The following is a 20,687-nucleotide window of genomic DNA, read 5'->3' on the forward strand; positions in this document are numbered from 1 at the left end:
ATGGTCTTAGAACTTGAGTTTAACCCAAACAAAACCCTGTTAGTAAAATAATGCATTATAGTACAAATTCACATACGTATACACATACTAGCTAGCTATGTAGTTGGAGAAAGTGAAGTGCTTTCACTTTTATAAATTAAAAAATTCTCCATTTTTAATTCATTAAAAATGGAGTGGCCTTTGCAAAAATTGATACATTTGAAAATTATTCTAGCGATGAATACAGAGCATTCTTTCAAACCTTTTAATTAAAATGTTAAACTTTAGAAATTCTATTACAATATCCATGTTGATAAAAAATATATATTTTTCTGAAACGGGACTTTTCTTCAAGCAATAATATGACTTGCTTTTAAATTTTAAATATTTATCATATGTAATGAAATACAGTTGTGAAAGCATCATGACATTCATCTGTATTACTGCAGAATGATTTTTTTTATCAGGGGAAAATCTTTCCTTTTGTAAAACTTGCAATGGCCTATTCAATGAGAACAAACTTTTACTGTGTTCTTCATTAATATATGCTACTTTAAAGTTCATATTGTCTGTTTGTGATATCCAATCTCTGACAGTTATGTTACCTTTATACTAAATTTACACTACTTTAACTTAATGAAACTTGCAAAACAGGATGCCTCTTTTTCCAGGTCACTCTTGGGGAATCTTTCTTTCTCCACAACGTGTGTAATTTTACTTCTTCTCCCTCCTCTGAAAGCAAATACTGTCTTAAGATCCTAATGGGCAGCAAGGGGATAGGGGGTAGGGGTAGCGTAATTGGGGAAATGTGGGAAGGAGATGAGGGAATAAGAAGGCAGAAGACAACTCAGACCCTGAACGTTTCTGTTAAACTTCAATAGTCATCAGGTTTTTTCCAATTTCTCCTCTTGTGCAAGACACAGAAGGTCCTGGGTCTCAATTCTCACAACTAAAACACTGAACAGCAAGATAAATATCCAATAATTTAATACACCCTCTTATCCTCCGTTCCTCTAATCCAGTGTCCGTTCCTCTAATCTAGGTCACTCATGACTGCATACTTGTTTGTTCTTCCCATATTTATTTTCCTTTTGACTTAAATTTAAACCACAATAAAGCAAAACCTCAAATATCGTAGCATATCTGTGGACAGTTAGGAGATTGTAGGATTAGGATTAACATATTTCTCTTAGAGAAGAAATAATAATTGTATTATTTGTTACGCATGTACTGTATGGCAAGCACTGGTGTAGATACAAGATAACTGGATCCCACATTGCACTCGCAGTCTAAGTAGGACGGAGAACAGGTATTGAGTCCCCATTTTGCAGATGAGGAAACTGAGGCACAGAAAAGTTAAATTACTTGCCCAAAGTCTCACAGCATGAAAATGGCAGAGCAGAGATTAGAACCCAGGTCCTCTGACTCCCAAGCCCATTCTCTTTCTACTAGACCACTTCTCAAGAAGACTCTCTGCATTCCACCTACTGCACACCAGCTGCTGCAAACTGAGTAGTAGTGTGGCCTAGTGGGAAGAGCACAAGCTTGGGAGTCAGAGGACATGGGTTCTAATCCCGGCTCCACATCTGTCTGCTGTGTGACCCTGGGCAAATCATTTAACTTCTCTGTGCCTCAGTTACCTCATCTGTAAAATGAGGATTAAGACTGTGAGCCCCACGTGGGTCAGCCTAATTACCTTTTATCTACCCCCAGCAGTTAGAACAGTGTGTGGCACATAGTAAGTAGTAAGCACTTAACAAATGCCATAATTACTACTATTATTATCCCTTTAAAGTCTTGTCATCCAAAACAGTACTGTGTTGATACATGTTTCAATGAGAAATAAGAAGCTGGAGAAGATGGTTTGATAATAATGGAAAATTTTAACATGAAGTTTATGTTGCTCCAAAGCCTCATGTCAAGGAAAACTCACACCACAGAACATAAGCAATTCAATGCTAGATACATGTGCACTCCCACTTTCTTCTAATAATGCAGCATGCCAAGCCCAAACGGGCTAATATTGTTGTCAGAATTTCCCTAATTACATTCTAGCCAAAACGCATTATGGCAGAATTGGGTGCAGCGCACGGCTTCTATCACACTGAGTGAATCTCAAGAAGGCCTGTAAAATGAAAAAGTCTGTTTTACACTTGTTTCAAGTTTTGTAAAACTAAAACTTGAAATGAACCACTGTTCTTCTCTGTTTTTTTTCTGGTAGTTTCTTGACACAACTGTGGTCATTAGTACATCTACAAGGAATCAATCAATCGTATTTACTGAGTGCTTTCTGTGTGCAGAGCACTGTACTAAGCACTTGGGAGAGTACAACAGAGCTGGTAGACATGTTTCCTACCCACAAGGAACTTATAGTCTAGAGGGAACTCATTTCCAATGCTTAAAATCAATTTATAGCAAAGTCTGAATTCTGTACAGTTGCAAAAGGTTTCCTTTATAATACTAATGAAGGACTGAAAACACGGGGGCCATATGATCCTGTCATCTGCTAGAAACAGCATTTCATTATAATAAATTCACAATAATTCACAACTGCCTTATGGTAACTATGCCCTCTAGTTTTGCCATAACCTTTTCTAACAATACAACAGAAACATGTTTAGCAGAAACGACAACGCCATGAGACAGTGTCAAAAAACGAGCCTGGATTTGAAGGTAGCAAACGACATCAGGAAGTGACAATCTTCATATGCACACACTATAGGAATTTCTGGTTGTTCTTTTCGGTCACTTTACATACCTGATTAAAATCTCTCCATCAGTAATATCTTCCTTACACCCCAAAGATCGTAGAATATTTCCTGACTTAAGTGAAACTATAGCTTCACACAACCCCTACCACTACCAGCATAAACACTTTCAAAATACTGACAACTGCCTTCTATATTAATCACATCAATTCCTTAACAATTTTCCAAATTGCCCAGCCTATTTTGAAAACCTTCCTCGACTTCCTGGCTTTATACTATGCTTCTGAAACTTTTTACTTCTATTTTATTATCCCAAGTGTTCAGTAAAATGAACACAGAAGAAACCCAGTAAATGCTATTGATTGATTGATTCTAACAATCATGTTTTTTCAGTAACCTCTTTGCATCTTATAGAAGCAGGGTGTAGTAGTACCACAACAATCATAATGATGATATTTGTTAAGCACTTACTATATACTTAATATGGTTCCTGGCACATAGTAAGCACTTAACAAATACCATCATTATTATTACCAAGCATTGTACTAATGATAGTAATGGTATTAATGCAAAATACTAATGGTGCTTGTGCATTGGCTGAGTACCCACTTGGTGCAATACTGGGCACGTGGGAAGTACAGAATGACAAAGTGACACGTTCCCTGCCCATGAGGAGCTTACACTCATTCATTCACTTCATCATATTTATTGAGTGCTTACTGTGTTTAGAGCACGATACTAATGCTAAGGGTTTAGATTAGTGTCTTCTGTGGCAGGGCTGGCTTCAGACACTTGGTCTTCCAGAGGCAGGAAAAACATTTCCACCATCCCCCCACCCCTAGTTTACTGTCCACAAATGGTGCGCCCCAATGCCCCCAGCTCACTTGCTTACTGTCTGAAGCTGGCCCTCTTTAAAAGAAATTCTTTTTGGGACTTTACCCATCCACACTCACCTAAAAATTTTCCTTTGTTTTACCTCACCATCCACTGAGATGTCTCCAGAAAAGAGGATACCTTTTAACAGTGCATTTAGCCTCCTCCCATCCCCATCGCTTTAATGCCTAGACTTCAGCAGAAGAGGTGATGTCAGGGAGATCGGTTGCCAAACCACTGAACCCAAATGGGTTTGGCATTGTCCTGCTTCAATCCAATGCACAGACTTCAGGCTCATGGAGCCTGTGGAGAAGCCCAGTCCCACATAAGCCTCTAGAATGGACAGAGCCAGGCACATTTCTCCCCATAATTTCACCAAGGCACTTCAATCCTGACTCACTCATCCTGCCCCAGTTCCATCCCGAATCAGAACAGATGTACAACTTTAGAAAACAACTAGTGACTTTCAACACAAATTGGAGCTTACAAAAAAAAAAAAAAATGAAAGACACCTTTAAAATGTAAAGATTTAAATGTCACAGGTGGAGTATCTACTTGCTCTTTAGTTAAGATTGATCTGCATGAAAAATGAGTGAGTCTTGTACTTTTCCAGGCATAATCTCAAATGTGCCTTTGGCCAGATGCTCAGGCTTTTCTTCTGGTTGCCAGGGAAGTCTTCACTGATTCAGCTGCCTCCCTAAGGATGTCCAGGAAGCTACTTACTCATTGGCCACAGCTCCAGGAGTTGTGACTGACTCAAAGGAAAACAACTTACGCCAATTAATGCCAAATTAGATTCCAATACTGAGGTTTCCTTCTGTGCTGAGTCCATTTCTCAGGGAGCTGTCCTTAGGGCTCTCTTTCTCACCATCTCTCTCAGACATAATCTGCTTTCCCTAGGCTGGCTCCTCACACTTCATTAATTACATTTCCAACCTGTTTTCCCCCTGCCTTTGGTCTGAACACAGCTTTGAGAAGGAGGCTGATATACATAATGGTAGCAGTAGTATTTATTGAGCACCCACTTGATGCAGAGAATTATACTAGGCACTGAGGAAGTATTGACTGATCGAATGATTAGGAAGTACAGAATCATGAAGTGACACATTACTTGCCCGCAAGGAGTTTACATGACACAAACATAAAAATACTTATGGCTAGAGAGGTCAATAATAAATTAATTAATTGGCTCTAACACTAACATGAATGTTAATGAGGGTGCTTGGTACTCACTGCTGTGTAACCTTGAGCAGGTCATTTAACTTCTCTGTGCCTCCATTACCTTATCTGTTAAAATGGGGATTATATCCTACTTCTTCCCAATTAGACTGTGAGGCTCATGTGGGACTGGGTCTGTGTCCAACCTGATTTTCTTGTGTCTAGCCTAGTGCTTAGTTCAGTGTTTGATACATAGTCAACAGCAAATACCATGAAAAAAATAGTCCTTGAGCTGTCTGAAGGGATGATATGGCTCAGTGTACAGGGAAATTCATCAGGGAAAGCTTGTTGGAGGAAGTGGAATTTTATATTTTACTTCTGTAAACAAGTAGGGTTTAAATTCAGCAGCCTCCCATTCTGTGAAAACATAAGAGTTCTAAGTGAACAAACATTAGAAACAGGTGTGATGTGCACTACCCACCCACCGTTTATAACATCTTATCTTAGGACAACACTCTGATTAACAGATCACATAGACCTTTAGTCATATGAATTTTCATTATGAAAACTACAGAATCCTGGATTTAGTTTCAAAACAATGGAAAAAAATCACATTTTTGCACTGTTCCTTAAATAAACAAATACAAAGAGGAGCTGTAATTGCTGCCTAACCTGTTGGCTACTTTCCCTCCTCAAAGCCATGTCTCTACCCTTCCCATTGCTCACTCTGCTTGACTGCTGCACACCAGACTAGCTTGCCTGTCATTTGTAGTCTCCACTGCTGTTTCAGTTTGTGAGATTTGCTCCACTACTGTTTGTTCAGTCTTCCCTGCTTGTAGATGCACAATCTGGCTTACAGACAGCCAATTCAGTTTTAATACCAGTTATTGGCACAACTATCAGTAACACAAAAAGGTCCTAGTCTTCTTGATACTGATTTAAGTTTTTGGTCTCTTGGTCTTCTTGATCTAGTCGTATATTGTTGGACATTGGAGGAAGTCAGGGATATATTCGGTACAATGTGGTTGATGAATATCATTATAAAGGAGACTTTCCATTGTGCAAGATGGTTCATAATATCAGTTTTCTTAGGGCCAAAGAGTCATGTTGATATTGCAAAGTAGCTCACATCCTCCTGAGAATCTTGTTTGTGTGTATTTCTGGGGCAGTCATCATCATCAAAATCGTTATCACCATCAATCAGAAACACATGGAAGACTGTATCAAGGACTTTCAAGGATGCCTGCAGCTTTGAGTTGGAAGAGTTGATTCTAAATTTCTTGTTGCCTTCTCAAGCAAGGCAGCATAGAATAAATAATTTGAATAAGACTAAATCATCCATCCTTGCTATACTTTGCTACTGATGGGGAAAGTGTCAGACAATGCAACTTTCACTGACTTGACTAATCAAAAAATTGCGAGCACCATTAGAAGACTGGGGTGAAATTGTAGAAATCAATTCATCAGTGGTATTTACTGAGTGCTCACTATGTGCAGAGTGCTGTACTAAGCACTTGGGAGAGTACAATACAACAGAGTTAGCAGACACTTCACTTCTCTGTGCCTCAGTTACCTCATCTGTAAAATGGGAATTGAGACTGTGTCCAACCTGATTTGCTTGTATCCACCCCAGGGCTTAGTACAGTGCCTGGCACATAGTAAGCGCTTAACAAATACCATAATACTTATTATTATAGTATGTTATCTGCCCACAATGAGCCCAAAACAGTATAGATCAATAAGTCAATCAATGGTATTAATTGAGTAGATGGAGGTTGATGGAAAATCACTAGAGGTTCTTAAGGAGTCAGAAAACATGGACTGAATGGCCTTCTAGACTGTGAGCCCATTGCTGGGTAGGGACCGTCTCTATATGTTGCCGACTTGTACTTCCCAAGCGCTTAGTACAGTGCTCTGCACACAGTAAGCGCTCAATAAATACGATTGAATGAATGAATGAATGGTTTTCAAGAAAAATGAACCAGGCGGTAGAGTGCAATATGGCCTGAAATGGGGAGAGACAGCAGGCAGAGTGGTCAGCAAGGAGGCTGATGCAGTAAGCAAGGCAGAATAGGATTAGCACTTGGATTAACACGGCAGCATTTTGGATGGAGAGGAAAGGGCAGATTTTAGCAGTGCCGTGAAGGTAGAACTGACAGTTTTTGGTGACAGATTGAATATGGCTAGACTTGGACCCTGAGGTCTCAGAACAACTTCAGGTCAGAGAGCCACCTCCATGAAAGGTTCTAATGCAGAGTATGATGGACTTGTTCTAGTGTCAGTTTAGACATTTAGGGTCTTGTAGAAGTGTTCCAGACAGAGACAGATCTTGGTGCACACTCCGTCTCCCTGGATAGTGCTAGATCAGACACTCATCCCCTTGCTCCCCTCCCTCTTCCTCTGGTTCCAGTGCAGATTTACATTTAGAAGTCAGCTCCCAAATCTGAGCCTCCCACAAGCATGGGGCAGGGAGTGTGTCTCTCCTAAATAACTTGGATCTATTCCGGTGCCTAATACATAGTAATCACTTAACAAATATCACACGTATTGGTCAGAATGGCTACGGTGAGCCATTCCATCATCCCTCCATTGTACAATGGAATATTATCCTCCCCAGAAATTTGTCATTAAAATATGCAAATATTTGGTGTTGGAGGAACTTTGGGTGAAGTTTGCAAAGAGGTGAATGAATATTGCATATTTCTGTTTTTTCCTAATTGTAACAATGGGGAATGAGGAATTTAAATTCAAAGCCAAAGCTAATCTGATTCAGGAAGACAAACTGAAGAGTAATTATTAGATAAATGACATGGTGATTTTCTGGAAAAAGATAATGCATAAACATCCAAGTAGAAAACAGATGGTCTGTTTTAAAGCATTCATGTAAATGAGCTGACCAATAAATAGTCATTAATCCAGTGGTTCTTTCTTACCATGGAATCAACCTTTTCCTCACATCTAGACTTCTAGGAGTAGTATTAGTAGTAATGGTATTTACTGAGTGCAATAGATTGTATTAAGTGCTTGGGAAAGTAGAACAGGAGGTGCTGATATGTTTGAAGACAGAGGGGAAGGAATAACCAGACAGTGATCCATTGAAGATGGTAATCGGGGAAGGAAGAGTACTGGGCTCAAGTGGTTTCACAGAGTGAGAAGAAATGTGAAACCAAGTAGGAGATCTTCTCTTGAGAAACATCTGTGCCCGAGGAGAAAGTGGATGCTGGGAAGGAAGAAATGGGGGAGGGAGGTGAAATTTTGGGGAGCACAAACCTGACAATTTCTATTATGCCAACAAAGTAGATGGGAGAAAGAAAGGGGAAATGGTAGCACTGGGGATTTCAGGAAGGAATTAAAGGTCTGGATTAACTCATTGGACAATAGGCTTGGGAATCATTGAGGGAGATGAAGAGTTCTGAGAGGAAAGCAAAGCAGACTTATAGCAAGGAAAGATTGAAGTTGCGCTGGTGGAGAGGTTGGGTAGGAAGTCCAAATGGAGTGTAATGGACTGAAGCAGAGAACATCTAGTGGGAAGCAGTATGGTCTAATGGAAAGATCATGGGCCTGGGGTCAGAGGACCTGGGTTCTAATTCCAGCTCTGCCTCCTGTCTGCTGTGTGACCTTGGGCGGGCAAGTTACTTAGCTTCTCTGTGCTTCATCTATAAAATGGGGATTAAATCCTATTCCTTCCTATTTAAACTGTGAGCCCCAAGTGGGATAGGGACTATGTCCAGCCTGATTAACCTGTAATCTGCCCTGGCACTTAGAACAGTGCTGGCACATAGTAAGTGCTTACCAAGTACTGTAACAATTAATCTGGTGATCAGGTGATCAAAGATTCCCGTGGGGTGAAGAGCACAGGTCTGCAGGGAGGAGACTGAGGAGGAGGAGAGAAAGCAGGTTAGGGGGTGGTGGTTGGAGAGTGGGATTTGAGACATGATGAGGTTAGAAATGACACAATGATAAGTAACGCTGTGATCCAATGTGAGACCAAGTTGATGAGTTGGTGATGAGGGAGCAGGAGGTTGGCAGAGTTGCCAAGTGAGAGGAAGCAGGTGAAAACTAAGGATATTAAAAACTGCACAATTTAATATATGTTGATTTGAATGTGCAGGATACACAAATACACAGGTAAACAAAGATTTCTAAACAATTAGGTATGGGCTGCATTGCGGTAGAGCCCAAGAGGTTAGAAAATGAACCAAAAGTTCATTTTAGAAAAGGTTAGAAAAGTCTACCAAAGGAAAATGAAATCTTAAACCAAAAGAAAAATAAAAACAAATAGTATGAAAACTGACCATCCCAATATTGGAAAAATTCCAGAGAAGAACAAACCACACCCAATCATTTAGAAACCCACTAAGGTGAATTTTTAAAGCACTTTAACAAGCCTTGAATCCAGTTCCCATGCTCTCTCTTTCCTTGACTTTGAAAGAAAGAGGTGGGGGAGAAAAATGGAATAAATGTTGGAACCAGTTAAAACCAGTTTTAACTGCAAATGCCAAAGAGAATGAAAAATGGTAAATTTAAAAAAAGGCAGAAAACAAAGTAGAATACAGGTGAATTTAGGTAAATTTAAGAAGGAATTTTGGAAATACCACTTTAATTCAAAAGAAAAATTTATAAAATGACAGCAACAAAACCACCAAATTTAGGTGGACAGATTTGGAAGAAAAAAACAATTTAACAAACAGAAAATATGATAAATTAGGAACAACCAGTAAGGGAAACTGAAAGGATGCAGTTTGGAACAAAAGGCAATTATAAATTCTGGTCAAAAGCAAATTTTAATTCAGGCCCATATTGAAAACTAATGAAACATCAGACACAAGGTTCAGTTATAGCTCTCTCAGGCCTTATTGCCCACTGCATGGACCTTTGTTCCAAGAATTCTGGGGATCTGGGATTATGCCAGGAACCTTACCCTCACATTACAAAGTACATTATAATAGTCATTGTGTCCCACACTACATAAGTGCCCAAACGTTTCTTCCAACACCACATGACACTTTACCCAGAAATGGTTCGGGTTATTGGAACACCATTCCCTAATCCCGATTTGGCATTCTAGCCAAAGTGGGTAGTGAAAGCACACACTATGGCAAGACTGAGTGAATTTAATTCTTTTCATTTTCACTGGTCCTACCACAAGTAATGAGGGGGTAAAACACAGCCATCCCCTACACCACTGAAGGTTAATGGGTTGTGAGCTTCATTCATTCATTCGTATTTATTGAGCGGTTACTGTGTGTAAAGCACTGTTCCAAGCACTTATGAGGTATTCAGAAGGTACAAGACTCAGCCAGGAAGTTGGAGCAACAAGCTGGGAAAAAAATTGGAGAATTTGGGGAAAGACATGGGTGAGTGACTGTAAATGCAGCACTCGAAAGGGCAAAAATACATACTATTTGCCAGACTCTTAGAACAGTTCCAATCTTTTTTACACCAATACTGAATAATTCCAGTGGAATACAGACTTCGTGCTACCATCATTTAACAAGTTACATTCATAATTCAAAAGACAGCACTTTTAGAACATAGAATGTAACATTCTTGTTAACATTTTGTACTTATTTCAGCTCCAAAAGAAGTGCTGGGTCTCAGTTTAAGAGATGGAAAGTCATTTATCAAGTCTCAAAACAAAATGCATTTACTCTGTAGAATTAAAGAAGGAAGAGGGGATAAAGGATAACTGAGCTTCATTTAATAGTTTTTTTCAGGGCTTACATTGGCCTCTAAGGAAAGCCAGTTAAGTAGTGAGTTCAAAATACACCAAAGGAGATTGAGATTAAATATCCTGAAATTGTTTTTTGATGCTCAGATAGTCACACTGATATAACCTATCTGTGCTTTAGCTTTTCCATTTGGGTAATAACACCTGTGCCTACCTACTTTAATGGATTTTGGAAGTAAAAAGTGTGGAATATGATTGATTGATTATTTTAGTGAGTGCACTGCACTGTGATATGCAGTGAACTCTATTAGGCAGGGAAATAGGAGGACAATTTGTAAACAGCATTCTTGTCTTCATGGAGCTCATCCGCTAAATGTGGGGGAGACAATGATGAAGAGAAATCTAACTTTTGATAACATTAACAAAGTCTTTAATACAGCAACAGCACTTGACCAAACTTGGAACCAATATAAATAGCCAGTTTAGGGCCCCAGCAATTGCAAATCTTACCTTCTCTTAAATCAAGTATTATATACATCACTATACACAAATCGACAGCCAAAGCTAAACGGAGACTTACGAAACAGTGTCAACACGGTTGGGCTGGCTGTATGCTATTAATATCCTTATTTCTTAAATTCTCTCTCATTTGGATATCTCTATGGCTTGAGGCCCAGTACTTGGCTATTTTTCAAGTTGGTCTGAAAATGTATTCATCTCTTAATCCTGGTTTTAGAAGATTTTTCTACTGAGCTGTTAGAACCACCATTTTAAGCAAACCAAGATTAAGAATGCTGGAATAACATAAATCTGATGCTACAGTACAATGAATCTAGAAGTGGGATTGCGATTCTGACAGTAAGAAAAGTTTCATGTAGCCATACCAATATAGGGGGGGGAAAACTAAACCCTCCCAACCTAGTTTTCTCAAAAAGCACTCAAGAAATACCATTCCTTAATTAATTTGAAAAAGATGGGTAATAGGAGACACAATTCAGGAATTTCAATGATTTTTCTAGGGATGATTTCTGTGACCTTGGTGATTTAGAGTCACCCATCACATACAACTGAATGAACATCCATCAAGGCTTCCCACTTTAGCTCCAACAATTTCTCTTAAAGTGGTCATCTTAAGAGGGCAACTATAGGGATGGTGCTTGCTGTCATAAGGAAGACAGCTACCGTGGCAATGCATGACTTATCCAGTGTATTACTGTTTCGACAATTGGTCATTAGAAAAATGTAGAATACTTAGGAAGGAATTCATCTTGACTGATAACTCTAGGATTGAAACAGAACATAGGAGGCAGGTTCGTGCTCTTCATAATAATAATGATAGCATGTATTAAGTGCTTACTATGTGCAAAGCACTCTTCATGGTAACATCATTGAGTCAGGATGAAGAATTACAGTCCTGTTCTTGCTGGTCTCCAATAACTGTCTCACGATACTTTTTGTAAGAACGGAAGCCTTCACTCCGTTAATTTGGTCAAATTTTGGTTGGGCAATTACAGTCTAAATTTAGAGTTTCCTCCTGAAGTTTCTATTAGTTAAGAAACTGATGGGACATTTCTGGGTGCTGCCAGACATAGCAGTTACACTACGGGTGGATGCATTTTGGCTGCATTTCAATTCACATAAAAAGATAGTGGGAAGGGAAAAAAGGAAGAATACACAATTTGTAAAATACATTAGGTGCTACTAATGATTAAAAGCGCTTTATTCTTTTTGAGATTTAATTAGTTGCTACTATTATCTTTATAGCTCATCTAATTCCTCAAGTGCTTGGTGGCAAAACAGTTCCTTTTTTCAACTCAACAATTGCTAATCCAGCATCCACGGAGCCAGACAGCTGATGAGAAAATGCAAGGACAGAATTTAAGCAATGAACCCATGAACTATTAACAAATCAATAGTGCAGCCAGGAGCTGAGCTCAGACATCCATATCCTAATCTTGCACCCAATCAGCTCAGCCAGGTGGCTTCACATTGCCCGGAGGAGGCTGCCTTACTGATATTAATAAAAAGCAATTCTACTCAAAGAATGATTCAAAAAGTCCTATGCAAGCCATGCCAAGAATTCCAAACTTCTATTTTTTTTCCTAATGACCTTCTCTAACAGGTTGTAGTTGATTTTTAATAAAAAGGATTAAAGACTTCACATCAAAATACTCACAAAAAGCAGCAGTAGCAGAGGTGTTATAATGATGCCCTGAAAGAAATAAAAGAGATGATAATCGTTTATCAGCCTGGAAAACAGAATGCTTTCTTTGCTGCTTTTAAACCCTGATACATGGAAATACTTATTCTCACTTTGGTTTAATAAAATCTGTGAGATAAAAACGAGGGAAGTTTGGGCTGGAAAGAACCCCTTAGCAACTGCGGGAGAGTTATTTGTATTCACTGGTGTTAAAAGTACAATCACCAATCTTCCTTAAACTTGCCTTTTATTTTTTGGAGCAAAGTCCTCCTTGCGCATTACATGTGCATTATGGAGGTACAGGCTGATGCCGGCAGAGCTTTCTACTAACTTGGATAAAGTGCCCCTCTTCTAGAGAAGACAGGTGGTTCAATCCCAGTTGTGGCCCTCTCCTGTGCAAAGACCACGTCAGCTGTGATGAATGAGATGTCGTGATTTTATAATGTGAACTGATCTCCCCTAGGAAATGAGCTGAGATCTCAAAACTCATTTCACTTGATTAGACTCTACGTCTCCATGGTAGAAGGCTAGTCTTTCATCTAATTTAGTCACTGGGATCTCCCCAGTCCCTTCACCTCCCCTAGGCGGAGAGAGGCAAAAGATTTGTTTTCTTCAGTGACAGGGAACAGGTTTGAGGCTGGAGACGATCAGGCAGAATACAAGTTTTTAGGTTTCTTAAGGGCAAATCTTTACAGTGAGTTGTTTGAGTTGGGAGTTAACGTGACAAGTTTCGGCTTTACAGCACCAAATGATGCCATTCCCTTACCCAGTTCTGCCTATTTCACAACTTATCACAATTTAAAGATGCTATTAATTACATGCCTACTATGTGCCAAGTGCTGTTCTAAGCACTGAAGCAGATATGAGATAATCAGATTAACTCATTCCATGTTCCAAACTGGGCCCATAATCAAAGAGGTAGGAGAGCAGGTATCTCATCCCCATTTTTCAGAGTAGCAAACTGAGGCATAGAGCAGCAGCATGGCCTAGTGGAAAGAGCACAAGCTTAGGCTCTAATCTCATTCTGCCACTTGCCTGCTGTGTGAACTTGGATAAGCTACTTAACTTCTCTGTGCCTCAATTCTTCATCTGTAAAATAGGGATTCAGTACCTATTCTCCCTCCTACTTATATTATGAAACCTCATGTAGGATAGGGACCTCACCCAGCCTAATTAACTTGTATCTACCCCAGTGCTTAAAACAGTGCTTGACACACACTAAGTGCTTAATACCACTATTATTATTATCATCATTATTATTGTAATACATAAGATATAAGGCTGGGAAGAAGTGGCACAGAAACCTGATGCAATTAGCTCAGAAGAACGTACAATGTGACTTTGGATCCAAACCCTTCTCTTGGTGGGCAGAGTGAAAATCAGGCTGTGAAATGTGCCACTGACAGGCTCAGGGAAGAAGGAGCAGAAACTTTTTAATCTTGTTGATTTTAACACTGTTAAAACTTCAGAGATATCCGTGATAAAGAGGGTGAACTATATAGTGAAACTGGAACAGCAAATGTTGCTGAAGGCAAATATGGAAAAATTTGTATATTATACCTAGTCCACTGTGAAACACCATCATTTAAAACTCCATCTGGCTCCCCTCTTGTCTTTTCTGGATGAGTGCTATAAATAGTTGAGTGCACAGATATAAGCGGATTGAAGATTGGTCTGTCTGACAGATCACTGTGGCCCGTCCTTTTTGATGCAAGGTCACAACACAATTTTAGCATCCTCAAAGTTGGGGTGGGGTGTTAAGCTCTCTGCCTGCTGTCCATAATGGAGTCAAAGTCACAGAGTGATTTGACTTGCCTTTCACAATGTGCTGAGAAACTTTCAGGAAATCCATTTACACCTCTGATGTGAAAGATTGGCTGAATATATTTCAATGATTATTTTAGTGGAAAGGAGAAAAAAAAATCAGCATGACCTGAAATACTAATATAAAGTATGGCTCCAAATAGAATCAGAATCAGACACGTTATGAACCCGTGAATGCACTGCGCTGCGGGAGGACTCACGCAAATGGTAAAATTGAAGAGACCATAGTACACGTATTTATAAATCACTTAACTTCTCTGTGACTCAGTTCCCTCATTTGTAAAATGGGGATTAAGACGGTGAGCTCCTCGTAGGACAACCTCATAACCTTGTTATCTACCCCAGCACTTAGAACACCGCTTGGCACACAGTAAGTGCTTAACAAATACCATCATTATTATTATTATTCTAAACAGGAAATGGTTATCAAAAGATATATTTAATCAATGTTTCATGGCAGTTATTAAAATGGTCAAGTAGGTACTAAAGTTGGCACCTTATTTATACTTCCTCCGGAATGATTCTTTAGGACAAGCTGTACAAAAAGTGCATTTTTTCACTGAAGCAAAATACACATATATTCAAAGGGATGATGAATTCAAGGTACTAGAAGGAATCAAATAATGGTACATTCAAGTTGGCATCACTTAAGGTCACTGCAAGATGACTTCTTAGCTCTGGATCCCACTCATCCTGCCTCCCGATATTGATTTCAATAGCATTCACACCTGGACCTGAAGACCTTCTTTCCTACAGTGGCCACTAAATCAACCCTGCCAGCGTACATTTAGTAGACTGGTTTCTTCGATTACAGCATTTCTGAGCAGTGACCTTTCTTCCCAATACGCCGTTGATGGAATTGAAGATATTAGACAGAGCCAGTACTAAAGTCAGAACTCAAAGACCATAAAGAAAAACATTTTAAAAGAAACAAAGTGTTGCCATTTAAAGTCTGGTCTCTTACCACATTTAGGAGACAAAAAGATATCAGTCTTACCAACCCTGTCAGTATTTCCAAGGATTTTACATAAATCTGTCTTTGAAAGGATTTTCCAATTGGGAATATCTACAAATTGTTCAGATTTTAAAATAGGTTCTCATGAACTTTGATGATGTATTCCTGCTTTTTCTAATCAATATCCACAGTCTACATATACCTATATGAAAACCCTAGAGACAACTTGGGGCTGCACCTACACTTTCCCTAGAGGTAACGTGCTGCAGAGATCAAGCCAGCTGGGCAACACTGTGCCCTGAAGATTTTAGGAGAGTTCGATCCATAATATTCTTCAGTAGCTGATTCAGGAAGTCTGTGGCTACCCATCAATCAATGCTATTTACTGAGCACTTACTGTGTGCAGAGTAATGCATAAAGTGCTTGACCTGGCCAATAAATCAATCAGCAGTATTTATTAAGCACTTAATATGTACTAAGTGCTTGAGAGAGTGCGAGTGTTGGCAGACATGTTCCCTGTCCACAATGAGCTACAGTTCAGAGACTGTAACTCTGAGACTCTGTAGCCAACAGAATAATGAGCTGCTTCAATCTGATCCTTTATCTTTCTCCTTGAAGGTGATGACTTTTTTGAGCCCCTGTGGCATCTCCTTAGTGTTCCATCTGTTGAGAAAGAGCTGTGTAAATGTTTCTGCAGGGTGTACACTTCAATCAATCGTACTTATTGAGCGCTTACTGTGTGCAGAGCACTGTATTAAGAGCTTGGGAAGTACAAGTTGGCAACATATAGAGACAGTCCCTACCCAACAGTGGGCTCACAGTCTAAAAGGGGGAGGCAGAGAACAAAACCAAACATACTAACAAAATAAAATAAATAGAATAGATATGTACAAGTAAAATAAATAGAGTAATAAATATATACAAACATATATACATATATACACTTCGTGTTTGTAGATCCCAGTAAATATGCCATTAGGTCCAGTGCTCTGCCATTTTCTGTGATTCTTCTGCTATGGGGGGTTCCTCAATATTTGGGATGTGTCATGTCTTCACATGTTGGAATGTTTTCCTATGGTTTCTATTTGTTTCTATCTTCAGTAGTAGAAGGCCAACTACTGAAATGCCACAGATCACTGTACTGACCACCTACCTGCTGTGAACATCAGGTGCTCAGTAGGTGATATTGATGATTGATAATTCTAAATTCATTCAATTGAATTTATTGAGCACTTACTGTGTGTAGAGCACTATATTAAGTGTTTAGGAAGTACAAGTTGACAACACATAGAGACTGTCCCTACCCAACAACGGGCTCACAGTATAGAAGGGGGAGACAGACAACAAAACAAAACATGTAGACAGGTGTCAAAACTGTCAGAATAAATAGAATTATAGCTATATGCACAGCATTAACAAAATAAATAGAATAGTAACTATGTACAAGTAAAATAAATAGAGTAATAAATCTGTACAAATATATACAAGTGCTGTGGGGAGAGGAAGGAGATAGGGCAGAGGGTGGGGATGGGGAGGAGAAGAAGAAAAAGGGGGCTCAGTCTGGGAAGGCTTCCTGGAGGAGGTGAGCGTTTGAAGGAAGGAAGAGAGCTAGTTTGGTAAATGCCTTTAGATATGCCCCTCTGGCATTAGACTTAGTAGTCTTCAATCAATCAAAGGCATTTATTGAGTGCTTATTATGTGCAGAGCACTGTACTCAACACTTAGGAGAATACAATAAAACAGAAAGAGCAGAAATGTTCCCGGTCCATAACGAGTTTAGAGTCTAGCCTTCATTTTGACACACTTCTCTTTAGAGGGGACTGCATTTTTACATTTTTATTCCTTGCAAACATTTTGATATCAATGGTTCTGGATTCTAGGAGGCAATGAAATAACGAACTTAACATATCTTTCAGGAAATTAAAATAATATAATAAAATAATTTTTCCAGTTCCCCAGCAGAAGGCAAGTGTTACACACTAGGACTCTTAGTAATTATACGACAGTTTTATACACCAAGAACACTACTGAGAAGCAGCGTGGCTGAGAAGCAGCATGGCTCAGTGGAAGGAGCACGGGCTTTGGAGTCAGAAGTCATGGGTTCAAATTCCAGCTCCGCCAATTGTCAGCTGTGTGACTTTGGGCAAGTCACTTAACTTCTCTGCGCCTCAGTTACCTCATCTGTAAAATGGGGATTAAGACTGTGAGCCCCCCACGGGACAACCTGATCACCTTGTAACCTCCCCGGCGCTTAGAACAGTGCTTTGCACATAGTAAGCACTTAATAAATGCCATTATTATTATTATTATTATTACTAAGAACAACGTTGGAGTTCAAGTAATTTAAAAGAACAGTGCAGTCTGAATTTATGCAGTACACTGTTTTGGTGGAAAGTCATAAACTGGCATAAATTTATATGAAAAGAATGTTCATTTTGTTACTAACATCACTCCAATGGGAATGAAAATTACAAAATTACACTACAAATGAATACATGTGACAAATATGAAAGTTGTTTTTCTACATACTCTGTCTACCTATGCAATTTTGCCATCATGAAAGCAGATGATGGATTCTCCTCACAGCACTGAACTTTTTTCTTCATTAAACTGTTACCTTCAAAATCTTGTGATCTATCCGTTAGTGGAGCAAAGAGGCATAAATCTGAGGGTGGACGACTCAGGCTGTAAGACAGCATCCTGATGTGAAACTATGGGTGTGAAAGAGACCAGCGCCTTTTCCATGTGTCAGCCATGCTGAGTTTTTTCTTAAGGGTTTCAAACAACTTCCCTGAGTTAATCATGGCACTCAATCATGGCACAGAGTCCACCAACACGGCTCCTTCTCTGTTCCACAATAAATATGCCACAAGTTTGAAGTAGTTAGCTCCTTGAGAGCACAGAACACATCTACCAAATTTGTTATAGTGTACTCTCCCAAGCACTTAGTACAGTATTCTGCACAAAGTAAGTGCTAAATAAAAACACTTGATTGATTGACTGAGGCTGTGTTTTGAACTATTTCTTGGCTGGTGATGTCTGATGGTGCTATTCCACTGACTGTTACTTAGTTTCATTGAGAATGAACCCACGTGTCATTCATAAGAATGAACACACGTGTCATCATCACCAGTGATACTGAGCAATAGAAACTCCTCCCCTTCTATCCCAGTGTTCAACTTTCAAGCTTTTTTTTCCCCATAAGTTGATTCTTGTGCCCCACTATGCACAAATCTTGGGAGTACCTAAGTGTTTTTGATGAATATGACCACTGGTATTACCAACTGCCTCACACAAATCATATGTTGCAAATACAGATATCCTGTTTAACAAGAATGCCAAGTCAACTTTTGATGACGATGATGATGGTATTCGGTAAGCACTTTCTATGTCTAGGCACTGTACTAAGTGCTGGAGTGAATACAAACTAATCAGGCTGGACACAGACCCTGTCCCACACAGGGACTCACAGTCTCAATCCCCATTTTAATGAATTAATTGTGGTATTTGTTAAGCGCTTACAGTGTGCAAGGTACTGTACTAAGCGTCGGGGTTGATACAAGAAAATTGGGTTGGACACAGACCCTGTCCCACATAGGGCACATAGTCTCAATCCCCATTTTATAGATGAGGTAACTGAAGCACAGAGAAGTGATGGCACTTACCCAAGGTCCCACAGCAGACAAGTGGCAGGACTGGGATTAGACCCCATGACCTTCTGACTCTCAGGCCTATGCTCTACTCACTACACCATGCTGTTTCTCCATGCCGCTTCCAGTGTCACTACAGGCAAACCTCACTGAGGTTATTCTCATTCTTGAAAGCTCTGCCATTCATACAAGAAAAATCACACGGGAGCCCAACAATACATATACCTTAAATGCCTATGAATATCTATTTCCAGTATGACCCTCTTCTGCAGTAAGAACCTCCCATACTGTGTTCTGCCTCACAAGCACACCTTTGAGTCTGTCATTTTGAATGTGTGATGTAATGCTCTTTCTTGACTGACTACAGCACTGTTCAACTTGAAATTGTCTTCTGTGTGACCTTGGGCAAGTCACTTAACTTCTCTGCGCCTCAGTTACCTCATCTGTAAAATGGGGATTAAGATTGTGAGCCCCATGTGGGATGTAGACAGTGTCCAACATGATTAGCTTGTATCTACCCCAGAACATAGTACCGTGCCTGGCACATAGTGAGTGCTTATATAACATAAAAAAAATGGACAAGAAATATATTCACAGGATCTCACATCACTTTCCTGGATCATTTTGGTTATGGGGTAAGAAATAAGGGACTTTACCTTCACTTAAACCCTCATAAAATGAAGAATCATGTTTGGCTAAGCAAAATTAGTTGTGACCATTTTGTGTGTGTGTGATTAGGTGAAGGTTTATACAATTAATTCATACAGACTCATATAGAAGCAGTATGGTGTAGTAGAGAGAGCACAGGCCTGGGATTCTAATCCCGGCTCTGCCACTTGTCTGCTCTGTGGTATTGGGCAAGTCATTTCATTTTTCTGTGTCTGTTACCTCATCTGTAAAATGAGGATTAAGACTGTGAGCCCCATGGGGGGGCAGGGACTGTGTCCAACCTGATTTGCTTGTATCCTCCCCACCACTTAGAACAGTGCCTGGCACATAGTAAATGCTTAACAAATATCATACTTATTATCATTATTATTACTATCATTATTACAGATGGTTCTCCTAAATTTCCACAACTGAACTTTCTTTGCAGAAAGGGTATGCTGTGCAGCATGATGGCATCCTAACTGCTGCTCTATTGTAGTAATTTTCATGGACAAATCTGGGGGGGCAAAATTTCTACTGTAGTTCCCCAATCTGTTAGTGTAGTGGTCTTCTTGGTCTTAGAAGTATGGACTTAGAAATTGTTTGAATCTCATTATTAAAAACATTCATAACTCTTGTTAATGCTTTTCCGAAATGTGTACATGTTATTCTTCACTCACATAATGGAGACCATGGGTATAGGGACATGCATCCAGGTAAATACTCATATACTTGTGTAAGGAAGACCTACTACCAACTGAAAACTAATTTGCCTTTGACTACTGCAGTAGCAAGAGAATTAAAGTGAATGACAAAGTTTCCCCAAAATTTTGAAAAACGATTTTTCCATGGGCAGATCACTTTTTTGTCCCTCTGCTAGATTCCCCTATAAAATAAAGGTAATGTTATTAACTTTTAGTGGGGCAGACTAGAGTGAATAATTACCAAATGACTGAAATGAGTCTGCATACTGTTTAATATTCCAAAATGAGGTAGTAAGCTTCTTCATCAGAGGGGAAAA

General features: G+C 39.4%; 1 protein-coding gene across 4 annotated transcripts in view; it reads right to left on the reverse strand.

The window, feature by feature from the left end:
* Positions 1–20,687, reverse strand: part of SLC10A7 (solute carrier family 10 member 7) — a 178,102-nt gene that overhangs the window by 44,861 nt on the left and 112,554 nt on the right. For all 4 annotated transcript variants that reach the window (XR_005453411.1, XM_038755107.1, XM_038755106.1 and 1 more), the window contains one exon: positions 12,566–12,601. Coding sequence is in view for 3 of the 4 variants with exons in the window: in XM_038755107.1 (XP_038611035.1) it covers positions 12,566–12,601 (36 nt within the window). In the remaining variant the exon portion in view is untranslated. The remainder of the gene's footprint in view (positions 1–12,565; positions 12,602–20,687) is intronic.

This window comes from Tachyglossus aculeatus, chromosome 12, assembly GCF_015852505.1.
Source record: "Tachyglossus aculeatus isolate mTacAcu1 chromosome 12, mTacAcu1.pri, whole genome shotgun sequence".
In the NCBI taxonomy this organism is placed as follows: Eukaryota; Metazoa; Chordata; class Mammalia; order Monotremata; family Tachyglossidae; genus Tachyglossus; species Tachyglossus aculeatus.